The sequence below is a fragment of the Tupaia chinensis genome, unplaced genomic scaffold (assembly GCF_000334495.1).
Source record: "Tupaia chinensis unplaced genomic scaffold, TupChi_1.0 Scaffold145907_1, whole genome shotgun sequence".
Classification (NCBI taxonomy): Eukaryota; Metazoa; Chordata; class Mammalia; order Scandentia; family Tupaiidae; genus Tupaia; species Tupaia belangeri.
The window spans coordinates 983,083-996,553 of NW_006205765.1; the positions used below are offsets into that span (position 1 = coordinate 983,083).

Sequence of the window (13,471 nt, forward strand, 5' to 3'; positions counted from 1 at the left end):
GGTGCGGTGGGGGGCTGATTTATCTGGGTTATTTAGGCCGCGGACGAGGCAGGAGAAGCGGTTAATGAGAGTCCCAGCGAAGGGGGGTGGGGAGGCCGGACGTGATCGGAGGAGACTGAAGAGGGTTAGTGTCCCACCACCAGGCCCTGCCCCCACTGTCCACCGTGCTCGTCTCACCCCCACCCCTTGTTCCCAGGGCAAGCCTGCCCAGCACCCTCGTCCCCTTTTGGGTACTCCCAAGCTGAGGCAATGGGTGACCAGGACAGAATGGGGGGGACCAAGTCTAAGACAGGAAAGGATTTGGAAACCCCAGGGAGGGGACCAAGAAAGAGAGGGTGGGAAGAAGAAAGATGGCAAGTCCTGTTGGCCAGAAACTGACCAAGTCTATGGGGCCTGGGGGAGGCTGGGATGGAACAGGCCAGCGTGGGAGTGGCGGGCAGCGCCTGACCCGGGAGCTGAGGCTGGAGAGAGGGCAAAGGGCATGGGGTGTAGCACCAGCGTCAGCCAGGAGGGGACCTGAGCAGCAGAGAGAGGCTGGATGGGGAAGGGGGCCTGGTCAGAGAGCAGAGACAGCCTGGAAAGGAGGGGGAGAAGATCCAGAGAAGGGGAGGAGAGGGCTTTGCAGCAGCGAAAGCTGCTGGGAGCAGATAAGGCAGCACAGCAGCAGGAGGGATTAAAGCTCTGAGGGGCAAGCAGGGTGCGGCGTGGGATGGGCTGGGGGGGCTCAGGGAGGAGAGGGTTGAGGGCAAGACACCGGGGCCAAGGCGATGAATGGGAAAAACGAGGGCGGCAAAGGGAGCAGGATTTAACCAAGAGCCAAGAGGTAGTCAACTGGGACAGCAGGGCTGGAGGAACTCCTGTCATCTGCCCCGCCTCTGCCGGCCCGTGCGCCTGCTGCATGCCAGGGGTGGCAGGACTCAGCGAAGCTGCCCCGCTGGGGGTAGGGCGCTGGCGGATTACTGGTGAGGGGAAGTGGGCTGGCCCAGGCAGCGCAGAGCTGATGGTTGTGGAGACTGAAGGTACACAGCGCCTCCTTGAGGAACGCAGGAGTGCCACAGGGACCCAGTAAGGGTGCCCAGGCTGTGGTGCAGACCAGTCGCAGGGGGAGGATTCTCTGTGGGGAGGTGCATGGGCTTGGAAGGAGGGCAGGTGGCTTCTCAGGGCTGGATCTGGCCGCCCCTTCCCAGCCCCTGCCCTTCTGCTCTCTGGCCCTCCCAGAAGGGTGTGCTTGGGGTGATGAGGTCCCCGCTCCATCAGGGCAGAGCCTAGGGCAGTTCAGAGGTGGCCTGGTGGCGGAGGGGAGCCTGGCAGGGAAGGAAGGGGAGGCGGAGGGGAGCGGGGGCGGCAGGCGGGGCTGGGTAATTGCCTGTTTGCCAGTTCTCCCGTCTCTGCGCTCCAGGGAGCGTGTGTCGGTGGGTGTAGCTTCACCCGAGGAGTGTATGTCTGCTGGCAGAGGTGTCAGTGTGTCTGTCTCAGGGGTCTGGGCTCTCCTTGGCCCTCGCCCCCCTTTGAGTTTTGGGGAGCGCAGCTCTGGGCACACCCAGCTGTGCTCCGTGCTGATGCGGCAGATGTGGCGGGGCCCCAGCTGTGCTTGCTTCCCGGAGAGGGGGAGGGGGCTGCAATCTGCTCCCCCGATAATGGCTGCTAAGTGCCAGGGGGAGGGGATGGAGATGGAGGTAGCACTGGGGTTCCAGTGCCCCGCCAAAGGGACAGGAGGGAGACCTGCTCCCACCCCACTTCATCCTGGGTAGCCAACCCCCAATCTGTGTTCTTGGCTGGGCCTCTCCCCCATCCCCCACGGCTGGTTCCTGAAGCCCATCCAAATTTCTCTCCACACTTGGTCCCTGTCCCCAGCTCTCCTCCCCTATCGCCCCATCCAGCTTGTGCCAGGGACCCACCTCCTCCCCGGCCCCCAGCTTGCTCCCCCTCGCTGATTTTACAGATATTAGACTAGCTTCCTGCCAGCCTTCCCACCCCAGTTCCCTCTAGTTTCTCCCTTCTCAACCTCTCCCTGGGGCCACACCCTCCTACCCCTGCAGGGCCACTGAAGGTTGGGTGCAGGGTCCCAGAGTGGGTGGACAAGGGGCTCCCTGCTCCCTCTCCAGAGGAAGGGTGCCCCACATATTGGGCAGAGCTGCCCCACAGAGCTAAATGGGGCTTTAGATTCTCCTAACCTGGAAAGGCCTAGAGAGGAATGGGGGGTATTATAATGTCTCCTTACACACCCCCACCACACACACAAAACTGACTCCCCCAAGTGAGGGGGCGTGTACAGACCAGTTTTACTCTCTGCCCCCCTCCCACTTTAAACACTGACCCTTCCCCTCCCAGTGCCTCTCTCTGCTGTGTCCCCACCCCCACTGGGTCTAGGAGGGGGGTCCCGGGGGCCAGGGCCTGACACAGACTTATTGGATTTCACGGTGTTTTGCTGAGAAAATAATTAAATTATCATATTTATGATGGAGCTGCCATGGCCTCTGCCAACCACTTGGAACAGAAGGGTCAGGACAGGGGGGAGGTAACGGAGAAACCCGGACCCTGGCTCTCTGGCCCACCCCTTTCCCAGGCCCTTCCTGGAGAGATGACCCCAGGCACAGAGTGGGCATCCGTGGTCCCCTTCCAGCCACCTGCAGACACTGACAGCAGGTCTAGGCTGGAGGCAGGGTCTGGAGGAGGCTGAGTAGAGGCAGGTGACAGGCCAGGACTGCTATGACCCAGGGTCATCCCCCACAGGCTCTCGCAGAGCCTGAGGGCACCGGGAGGCCACCTCTGGCCCAAGTCCCATGTCACCTGCCCAGCTCCTGGGAAGGCACATATTCCTTACTGCCTGGCTATGAAATCCTGGGCTCTGTCCCAGACCCTGGTGCTGGTAACAAGGACCCGGCACCCTGCTGCCTGCCCCCCCTGCCTGCTGCCAGTCCCCCCCCCCCCCCCCCCCCCCCCTGCCCCCCCCCCCATTCTCTTCGGGTAATTAGATTCCTCTCAATTAGCAGATTACGATCATTACCAGCTCATCTGGCAACTCAGCTCCGCACCCACAGCTGGGGAAGAGGGGGGCAGCAAGAGGGGCACGCGGGGGTCGTGGGCAAACATGAGAGATGGCTGGCAAAGATGGGCTGAGCCTCCCAAAGGGCAGAGCCCGGTGAGGGGAGGTGGCCAGGGCCCTTCCCAGAAGAGCACCTCCCGCGGAGCTTCTGGTGAGAACAGCACCAGCTCAGGCCTGCCGCCTGCCAGGGAGCAGGAGACAGTGACATGAGGCCTCAGGCGGGGGCGAAACCCCCACCCCGCTAAAAGGCAGGCTGGAAGCAGATGGAGCTGGCAAAGCGGAAAACAGGCCAGGGCTAGGGCCCGGCAGGAACCAAGGAGAGCGGGCTGCTGGGCGAGCAGCTTCAGGGCCTGGGGCTTCCAGTTCCTGCACTGCTGCCCCACCGAAATCTTTCCCCTTCCCTTCCAAATCCTTCCACTCGGGAGCCTGAGCTAGGCCCAGTGAGCAGGAACATGGAGGAGGGCAAGTAGGGTGAAGGCGGGGGCCAGGCAGGCTGGGGAGCCTGGGGGCCTTCCTCTGGAGCAGGGCGAGAGGCTGAGGCAGTGGGAGGGGGAGATTTACCAGGGCTCCAGATTCATTATTCATGAGCCTGCAGCTACGACTCCAATTTAAATGCTAATGTGGGGGGGCCTGACTCAGCTGCCCCCCTCCTGCCCCCACCTCCAGCCCAGGCACACGCGGAGTCCGTGCTGGCTCCAAGGTTCACTGGGGTTTATTAGGAGAGGGGAGGGAGGCCAGGAGTCCTGGCCAGGCCACCCACATGGCTCTGTATGTGTGAAGACCCTGCCTGGCTTCCTCTGGTCCTTTCTGGACAGAGGCTGGCCGAGCAGGCAGCAGCCTCATGGGGTGCGGGCAGGGGTTGGGGGCCTCCTGGCAGCCCCTCAGAGGATGATCTGGTTGGTGAAGCTGCGGCTCAGCTCCTTGTGTGGCAGAACAATCGAGTTCAGGATGAGCACCTCGGCAGGGATCCGGACGCGGCAGCCTGCAGCGTGGGTGGACGAGGGGCCAGGAGGAGGTCAAAGGAGGGGGGCAACCACAGGGAACTGGGGGGGGCCTGCCATCCAGAGGGACCCCTCCCTGCCCATCTGTGCCCCTGGCTTCCTGCCCCCAGTGACTCACATGGGGCCTGGCACACAGCAGGCACTTGGTAAATGTTTGCTAAACGAACACACACACACACACACACACACACACACACACGCACACTCACACACTCCCCACGACTCCCAGCCAGCACCTGTGGCAGCTTCTCATGGCCCCAGGTCCCCAGGCTCCCTACCCAGGATGGTGATAGCAGGAAGCAGCTTCCCGTCCTTGAAGAGGCTCTCGCTATCCATGCGGGCTCGGGGATCGTTGGGGTTGGGGTCATTGGGGGTGCCTTCCACGCGGGCCCAGCGCCCCACGGTGCTCCCCCAGCCCACAATGCTGTGCAGGACACACGTGTGCTCCTGCCAAATGGGACAGTGCCAGGTGAGTGGGGTGACAGGGAATGGAAGGGTATGAACCGGGGCAGACGCAGGGCCCCATGGGGTTTACCCTTCTTCTCTCTGGGGAGATACTCAAGTCCTCCCCTTTGCCTCTTGGGGTACCATATGTGTGTGTCCTGGTGCCTACCTGCAGCGTGGCTCCGTGGAGGACAATGCTTTCTCGGAGCCGCACACCCTCGCCCACGGTCACGCCCTTGCCGATGGAGACATTGGGACCCAGCTGTGGAGAGGGGCACCTGCTAGCCCTGCTAGCCCTAGGTCCAAGCCCCTCCTAAAACGGGGAAGGAACTGAAGGCCACCCAACAGGTTGTGGCAAAGTGGAGAGACCAGCCCCCACAGCCCCCAGCTCAGGTACTCTGGGTATCTCCCACACACCCGGATAGCCTCCCACCCCCTGCCTAGGGTCAGGCCCACCGCTTACCACAGCCGACGGGGCCACCTTAGCCGTCGGATGGATATAAACATTTCCTAGAAGCAGAAGAAAGGACCTGGGGGCAAATACCCCAAACCATATCTGGATCAGGGAGGGGAAGGGGTTGAGAATTTTAACTCTGGACAGAACAAGAGCTCTTGCTCAGAAGGCAGAGGGGACTGCGCTGGGGGCAAAGAATGAGGGCAGGGCGAGTACCTCGGATTCGTGGGCCCCCTGGGGTGTGCTTGGCCAGTCGTTCTGGGTGAGTGAGCTGGTATCGGCTCAGATAGAGGCGAGAGGCGTAGAGAGCGGAGCTGGGGTCCATAGGAAGGGAGAGGCTGAGGAGCCAGCAGGCCTGTACCCACCAGCCCATAGTCTCAACCCCTAAGTGACTCAGGCTCTCCATCAGAGCCACAGAGGCTCCCACCCCACATACCCTGCAGACTTGATCTGGCTCCAGATACCATCGGTGAGGTGCACATAGATCTGGCCCTGCCCTGCCAGGGCCGAGAACACATCTTGCTCCAGGCGGATGGTTCCTGCCCCTGGCCACGAGCCTGGAGAGTCCTCCCTGGTGGAGAGAACGGATGCTGCCACCAGCTCCCCAGCTGAGCCCACCCGTGGGGCCAGCGGAGACTCAGGGACAGGAGGCAGAGGGATTCCCACCACCTCTCCAGAGAGCTGCTCAAAGCCCAAGAGCCTCTCCCACCCAGGCCAGGCTTAAGCGCTATCCCGGGGAGCCCCAGGCATAGACACGCTTCCCATCCCTGCCCACATCCTGAAGGAGTGCCCCCGGTTTTACATTCTCCTCCCCACTCACCCCTGTAGCCCGCCCCCCACCACTGGATGGAATGAAACACAAACTCACCCCAGAGCAAGGCAGCTGGTGAGGGCAGAGACAGTCACAGAAAGGGAGAGAGAGAGGGAGATGGAAGAGATGCCAGTTCAGCAGAAACAGAGACAGAGAAGCCAGGAGAGATGGAAAGAAAAGCAGAGACACCAGTGGGAGTGAGAAATGATGATAAGCATGGAGGAGGAGCTGGGGAGGTGGGCCGGGGAGCAGGGAGGAGAGGCAGAGGATCCATGGGAAGGAACGGCTTTCCAGTCTAGCAGCGCCAAGCCTGGGGTCTCAGGAGAAGGGCTCGGGGGCGCCACACTGCAAGGGAGCCTCTGCCCGAGAGTCATGTGTGTGTGGCCATGTATGTGCGTGTGTCTGCACCAGAGCGTGTGTGCGCTCAAGTGTGCATTGCCGTCTGTTCTGAAAGACGTCTCTGGGACACTCAGGGCTTGAGAGAAATGGACCAGAAGGGGAGTGGGCAGGCAGTGACAGAGGAGGAACTGGGATGGATAAGGAAGAGGGACAGAATGAGGTTAGAAGGGGAGGGACTCAGGAGGTTTGGCTAGAGATGACAAGTGTGAAAAGGAGAAGGGAGGACGAAGGTGAGCAGGTGGAGACGGAGTCTGCAGAGACTATGGTGGGGCAGGGGTCTGCAACTTGGGTACTTGGGATTATGGGGTCATGGGGCCTGCCTCACAGTTGCCCATCCTCCTGGTTACGCTGGAAGACATCCCGAAGAGGCTTCAGGGCTTCTGGGGAAAAGAGATAGATGCCGCAGTTGATGATGTCACTGATAAAGGTGCTGGGTTTCTCCACATAGTGCAGGACCTGCGGACAGAGGAGGCTGGGTTCAGTATGGGAGGGGTCTGCCCTAGAATTCTGAAGACTCTCTGACCTCCAGTTCTTCCCTGCCCCTACTCCCCACTGCCTAGGTGGTGCACTGCCCTCTGTTCTGAAAGACGTCTGTCCTAAAAGGCAGCATGTCCTGCCACTGCCTGGCTTTAAATCCTGAGATGACTGCCTGCCATCTTTCCCCTTCAAGATAAGCCCTTCCCTATCCCATCCTCCCGACCTCCTCCCAGCTTCCTGGCTCCTCCCCACATCCTGACTCCTTCCCGCCCCTGGCCCCTCCCCATGTCATAGCCCCTCCTACCCTCTGGGTCCACCCAGCTTCCTGGCTCCGCCCCACATCCTGACTCCTCCCCACCTTCTGGCTCCTCCCAACTCCCTGGCTCCTTCCCACCTCCTGGCTCCTCCCCACCTCCCAGAACACACTCCATGCAAGCACACCTGCACCTGGAATGCGCTTTCCTCTCTAATCATCTGGAAAACCCACCTTTCAAAACCCAGTTTACACTGTCCCTTCCTCTGGGTCCTCTCTGGCTGGCCCAAGTCAATTATTAAGGCCTGGAGGCCCTGGTCTCTGGACAGACCTTACCCATGGCACTGTCATTTGCATAGGCTTTTGATTCTGTCCCCCACTAGACTGAGGGTTCTTGAGAGACAGGGTTTGTACCTTTTGGGTGATTTTCTCTCACACCTAGCTGGTGCCTGGCCCAAAACTGTATGTCTGTGTGTGCTTATATGTATATTATATGTTAAAGCACAAACACAGAGCTGGGGTGTATGAAAGTCAGGCTCAAGGGCAGGGAGTTTCACCAACAGGAACAGAGCCCCTCTGCCTTGCCGGCCGTGCTCCCCGCCTCCGTAACTGTGGAGTATTATGGTACTTCCTGCCTCCACACCTTTGCACATGCTGTTCTCTCTGCTTGCAGTGCCTTGTCTCCTTCATCTAGAGAAATCTATCTCAGCTCAGACGCTGCTCTTCCAAGAAGCCCTCTGCACTCCCTCCCAGGCAAGGCGAGGTCAGGGTCCCCTCTGTGTGTTCCACAGCATCCCGGGCACACATTTATTAGAACATCACACCCATGGAAATTAACCGCTATCCCTCCCCCCAGCAATCTCTCTGAAAGGGATCTAATAATCAATCGGGGGTGTATCCCACCCGTTTGACAAGACTGAGACCCACCCCACAGCATCGTCCAGCATTCTCTACAAGTGGGGGTGGGGGGTGATGACACACCAAAGAGACAACCCCCACCCAGCCCTTCTCTGCGCTTTTACCTCATGCGTCTCTGGATTCTCAACGATGCAGCCGTAGTTGAGGGATTGTGTCCTGTTAGCCTGAAAGACAGACACCCTGAGACAGTGACCGCCAGCTCCAGGGCAGCCAGGTCTGTTGTCTCTGGCTGGCTTTCCCTCCCCTATAGCACCTGGCACGCAGCTCCACCACTGACAGGCCTTCACCACGGGCGAGAACTGACAGCTGCCCTCCCCCTCCCTGCTCTGAGCAGCCAAAGGCCTCGAGGTCTCCATAACACCTCCACAGAGCAGCATATCTCCCTCCCGACACCCAGTCTCACCCCACTCCCAGGGCTGCACCGCCTCAACACCCAGCTGCCAGGAACCCCTCTGGGTCAGCCCCTCAATATCCTCCAGCCCTCCTGGTCCCCTCACCGTGGTACCAAGGAGTAAAAAAGGATGACGCTGGCGACGGTGGGCATCCAACATAGCACCCAAGGGGAAGTCGGAGCAGACATCCGCGTTGAGCACAAAGAATGCCTCAGGGCTTCCGGCCAGGATCTGGTCCCGAAAATGGTAGAGACCACCCCCTGTGCCGAGGGGAGCAAATTCCTGCAGGTACCTGTCCCCAAGAACCCCAGAGCCAATTCAGTGAGACCCAAAGAGACAGATACCATGAGCCAGGACACCTGCTCCCCTCCCCCACCCCCAGAGGACTCCTGCCCAAGGCAGAGACACATCATCCGTTCAGGGATTCAGAGACGCCCCAGCAAGAACCCTATGTGAGGGTGGACTCTGGCAAATGCTGACCCAAGCTACTCCAGAGAACTCAGAGGCCTAGCCTCCACCCTGCCACACACATAAGTGTGCACAGGCACCTGATGGGAAGGTTGAACTCCTGCTGGGCAGCTTCTAGGAACTGGGTAAGGGCCTCATCAGGCTGGTAGAAGCCAATGAGCAGAACTTCCTGCATCCCAGGGACCTGAGACAGAAAGAGGTTGGGAGAAAAAACGGCAGCTAGGAGGGAACATTGGGAAAAGCCCTGGTCCCCACCCAGAGGTCCACAGCTCAGTGTCGTCTCAGCCATGGGGCCCTGGGGCACTGACTTCACCACTCTGGTTAGTTTTCTCCTCTGGACAATGAAGAAGTTAGAGTAAATCTTGACTCTTTTATTATTCCCCCTCAACCTCTCTGAACTGGAACGCTAGAAAGACTTTGCCTACTAAACTGCAGTAAAAAAAAGAAAAAAAAATCCATTCATTTCCCCCCATTTTTATTATCTGTCAGTTCAAGCTTAAGATCAGTATGAGGGGGCCAGCAAGTGGCATGGTGGTTAAGGGAGCTGGACTCCCCACATGGCCAACCATGGTTCGAGTCCCAGACCTGGCAGTTTGTTTACTCACTTTCTCTCTCTCTCACTCTGTCCCTTTCTGGTCAAATTAACATATATAAAGTTAAATAAAATAATCCTTTAAAAAAAAAAAGGTCGGTATGAGGTAAGGGTATCCTCTATCAAGGGCCTGCAATTTACAAACATCGTCTCTAAGCTTTACCCTCCCACAAAGGAGAGCTACGCAATCCCATTTCACAGCAAAGGAAACAGAGGCTCAGTGAGCGTGGGAATTTTGCTCCAGCTCTCACAGCAGAGAGACTGGATTTAATCCCAAAGTTTACCTGCCCTAATACCAAAAACAATAAATAAATGAACTCCATGGTGAGCAACAGTATGCGTTCTGTGCTTGGTTATCCTTACGGGCGCCCGTGCTATGGCTTTCGGCTTCTTCTAAGATCCCTGCCCACTCTCACATCCCACACTTTAGGAAGAAGCCAGCTGAGAGACTAGGTTAGAGGAAGACACCACGGGAGCTGCGCAGCACAGCTGGAGGGGACACCATTCACACTGTCTCTGCGATATTGGTCCCTGCCGTTATGCCTGATGGAAGGAGACCACGGTTGGGAAAGGGAACCATATGGCATGGAGGACATCAAGTGGAAGAGGGTAGCCCATGGGATTACCTGGGCACAGGCCTCAATATGGTGCTGGATCATAGGGACCCCGGCCACGGGAAACAGTGGTTTGGGAACCTCAAAAGACAAGGGCCTGAAGCGAGTCCCTGAAGAAGAGAGAGGAGAACATTTTGGCTTCCTGCCTCCCGCTATCCCAACCCCACCATCCATGCCAGCCCAGCCCTCTGGCCCCTTGCTCCAGTTCCTCACCCTTTTGAGGGCCTCCAATAAGGATCACAGCTTTGAGCATGATGGTGGCTGCTACCTACACTTTAATCCCAACAGAGAAGTCAGGATCAGATCCCACATCCTGAATAAACCCAAAGCCCCAGATAGCATCACCGAGCCCTCTTCTAAGATGTAAATCCGGCATTCACCACAGTCCCTCCCTGAATACACTTCACAAATCCTGTACGTCAAATCCCAACCCAGAATCACCAGCCTTCAAGCCTCCCAGGGACTCCTCTAAATCCTGAAATTCACCTGCCACCATTTGATCTCTAACAGACTTTCTACTGGCCATAAACCAATTGCTTGCAAATTTGGAAACTCAGCAGAGAACTTTTTTCCCTTCTTAGATCTCAAACCTCAAAAAACAGAAACCTCGGTGGCCTGTGGAAAGCGGTTAAGCCCTGTGCCTAGGGAGCAGGATCTCAGATGGTCCACTGAGGTTCAAATCCTGGGCTGGGTGGCTTGAGAAACATGCAGGGTGCATGTGTGTGCAGTGCCCCCAATCCTGAAAGAAAGAAAAAGGACAGGGGTGTGGGGGTTGACCACGCCCCTCTGGAAGAGTGCTTTCTCTGGTGAGCACGCAAGCCCTCTAGCAATAAAAAATAAATTGGAAAAAAAAAAGAACCTTAAATCCGCGGATGTTCACGCATTCTCATTGCAGATATTAAGCCCCGAGTCCCAACAGAGAACCCTCAGTATTGAATTGCAAACCCTGAGTAAGTCCCAGGTATCTCATTTCAATCCTAGGTGTAACGTTAAGGACTGAACTAATACTGATCTGCATATGAACCCCCAATGCTAGCAAAAACACTTAATACATGAAGACTAAAACTAATTTCTATATCCTGAACTCCGAAGACAACACGTTCCTTGGCATCCCAGGCACTGAACCTACCAACCGAGTCCTAATACAGACTGGGGTTGAACTCCTGGATTCGGAGAATTAGTTACTGAACCTCTGAACCCCACAACCGACTGTCCAATAAACCCTAGCCTCTTGTAGCCGGGCGCGGACGCGCGCACAGCCCACCCTCCACCTCGGGGTCGTCCCCTGGCCCCTAGCCCTTCGGCCACCCTCCAGCAGCTCCCTTTACCACTAGTTCCCTGTATGCCAGCTCTGCCGCCCGCTACTGCGGGCTCCTTCCGCGCACGTGTCTTCTCGCAACTCGCGAGAACTTTCTCAGGGACTGCCGGGAATTGTAGTTCTGAAGATACTTTTAACCCCTTTCTTACTCCGTGAGAGCTGGAAAGTGAAGGTGGAACATGGGGGCGTAGCCACAGGACCAGGGGCGGGCCTAAGTGAGCAGAAGGGTGGAGCCTGCGATGCAAGGGTTGGAACCTCCAACCGGGCCCAGAGCTGTTGGGGAATGGGCTCAGAAGTAGCAGGCAAAGTGCAGAAATAAGTCACAGAGGGAAGCCGGGCTGGAGGACACAGAGGGCGTGGCCATCACGGAGAGGGCGTGGCCAGAGCGCAGACAGCCACGGGAGGTGGGGCTTGAGGTGCAGAAGAAGGGAAGGCGGAGTCTTCGGGTCCACCCGGAAAAGGAGTGTCGGTTGATGAGAGAAAGCCGATCTCGTTTGCGGTCTATAAAATGACTGTGCACCCTCCAAACTTCTCTTGGACTACCATTCTTTGACCTTGGTGTGTGGGACTCCCACAATCTGTGAATATGTGTAGTTGTGGAGGAGTGGGGATGGCGACGCTTAGGAACAGAATGGACGCCGAGGGTCAGAGAAAGCCGCTTTATTAAGCGAGATGAAGGAGGGTTGTCGGTCCCACCCACCCGCGCGCTTAGAGCCAGGGTGAAAGGCCTGAGGGTCCCTCTCAGGCCACGTCCACGCGAGCGAAGCTCTGGTCTGTGCCCAGACTGTTCTCCACGTACACCTCGTACTTGCCACTGTCCGCGGGCGTGACCCGGCGAATGGTCAGCGTGGTGGTGGTACTGCCGATCTCGAAGAACAACCTGGGGAAGGGGCGGAGAGGGAGGGCGGAGTCGGGGTCAGTTTACGCGTGCACGGGCCCGGATAATTAATCAGCTCTGCTCTTCACCTCCCGGCACCCGTCCCTGTCCCACTGTCGCCGGGCTTCTGGACCCAGTCCCACGCAGGCTCCGGCCCTAGGCCCTGCCCTAGTTGCAAGTCTTGGCCCTCACCTGTCGTCCTCCTCGATGTCCTCCCCGTCCTTAGTCCAGCCCACGTCGGGCGGAGGTTCACCCATGATCTCCGCAGTCAGTGTCACCGTGGCGCCTTTGCGCGCCTTAGTGTTGTCGGGTCCCTTTTGAATTTTCGCGGGCACTAGTGGAAGGAAGGAAAGGGGAATGCCACCAAATGAGGGACCTGGAGATGAGGCGGGGCAGGGGCGTCACACCCCCAGCTCAATTTCGCCCTCCATACAGGTGCATTGAAACTGGCAGTGTGGCGTGAAGCAAATTACTAGCATTTCTGGGGTCATTTCCTTGGCTGTTAAACGGGACTTATCCCTGGCGGGCTCCTACTTCGCCGGATTGAATGGAGGATCAAGAGCGATACAGTAGGTGAACTCCCGAGATGGTTCACACATCTCGAGATGCCTCGGAGACAGCTCCATGTGCAGCTCTATCCTGATACTACCTCTGGCTCATAATATGACCTTGGGGTCGCGTGATCGAAGCTCCAGCCTGGTGGGGCTGGATTCCTAGGTAGGGAAGGATTACAGGGCTGGCTCTGCAAAGCGCCCCAGGCTGTGTCAGGGCTTGAATTCCCAGTCCCCTAATCCCCTGTACACTAGGCCGGGCGTAAACGCGCACGGCTGGATCTGGCTGCGGGCTCCAGTGGGGTGGTGCTGTTCTGCGCCCTGGCCCTGCGCCCAGGGTGCGCGTACCTTCCACGAGGATGCGCGCGGAGTCGGAGCACTGGCCGAAGGGGTTGGTGACGTTGATGCTGTACTGGCCTAGGTCCGCAAGCTCCCCGTCGCGCACCACCAGTGCCACCACGTCAGGGTCCTCGAAGACGTAGCGGTACTTGGGCCCGTCGCGCAGCTCCTTGCCGTCCTTGCTCCAGCGGATAAATGGGTCCGGGAAAGCCGAAATTCGGCATGTCAGCTTGGCCGCGCTGCCCTCGATCAGCACCACGTCTTTCAGCGGCTCCAGCACCCGCGGCGGCCCCTTCTCACGCAGCTCCTTCCGGGACCTACCCCAAGGCGGTGTCAGGGCCCAGCGCTCTGCAGCGCACGGTCTCCCGCCCAACCCCGTCGGCCCACCCGACTCCTAAATGTGGAAATGGGCAGGGAATGGGGCTACTCCTGAACTGTCACCCTTAGGAAATGACCCGCTCTTGCCGCCGCTCAGCAGCCGCGAGAATGGCTTTTTCCGCCCCCCCCCCCCCTCGCC

At 58.5% G+C, this 13,471-nt stretch overlaps 2 protein-coding genes across 7 annotated transcripts in view; both read right to left on the reverse strand.

Moving 5' to 3' along the window:
• Positions 1-3,740: 3,740 nt before the first annotated feature.
• Positions 3,741-11,272, reverse strand: GMPPA (GDP-mannose pyrophosphorylase A). 6 transcript variants are annotated; one of them, XM_014584230.1, is made up of 14 exons: positions 11,198-11,272; positions 10,476-10,608; positions 10,083-10,142; positions 9,882-9,979; positions 8,744-8,847; positions 8,301-8,487; positions 7,908-7,967; positions 6,481-6,611; positions 5,382-5,516; positions 5,162-5,259; positions 4,955-5,001; positions 4,661-4,753; positions 4,326-4,494; positions 3,741-4,028 (listed from the first exon to the last, which is right to left on the reverse strand). In XM_014584230.1, exons 3-14 carry the CDS (start codon positions 10,120-10,122, stop codon positions 3,928-3,930), a joined length of 1,263 nt encoding a protein of 420 aa, XP_014439716.1. In that variant the 5' UTR covers positions 10,123-10,142; positions 10,476-10,608; positions 11,198-11,272; the 3' UTR covers positions 3,741-3,927. The 6 variants fall into 6 exon arrangements, with proteins under 6 accessions (XP_014439716.1, XP_027624146.1, XP_027624148.1 ...); XM_027768345.1 differs by lacking the exon at positions 11,198-11,272 and adding an exon at positions 10,729-11,191; XM_027768347.1 differs by lacking the exon at positions 10,476-10,608 and having other exon boundaries at positions 11,198-11,248.
• A 560-nt stretch (positions 11,273-11,832) lies between these two features.
• Positions 11,833-13,471, reverse strand: part of SPEGNB (SPEG neighbor) — a 2,843-nt gene continuing 1,204 nt past the window's right edge. The window contains exons 2-4 of the mRNA XM_006168616.2: positions 12,964-13,271; positions 12,257-12,398; positions 11,833-12,067 (exon numbers count right to left, since the gene is read on the reverse strand). Of these exons, the coding sequence (XP_006168678.1) occupies positions 11,929-12,067; positions 12,257-12,398; positions 12,964-13,271 (589 nt within the window). The 3' untranslated portion in view covers positions 11,833-11,928. The remainder of the gene's footprint in view (positions 12,068-12,256; positions 12,399-12,963; positions 13,272-13,471) is intronic.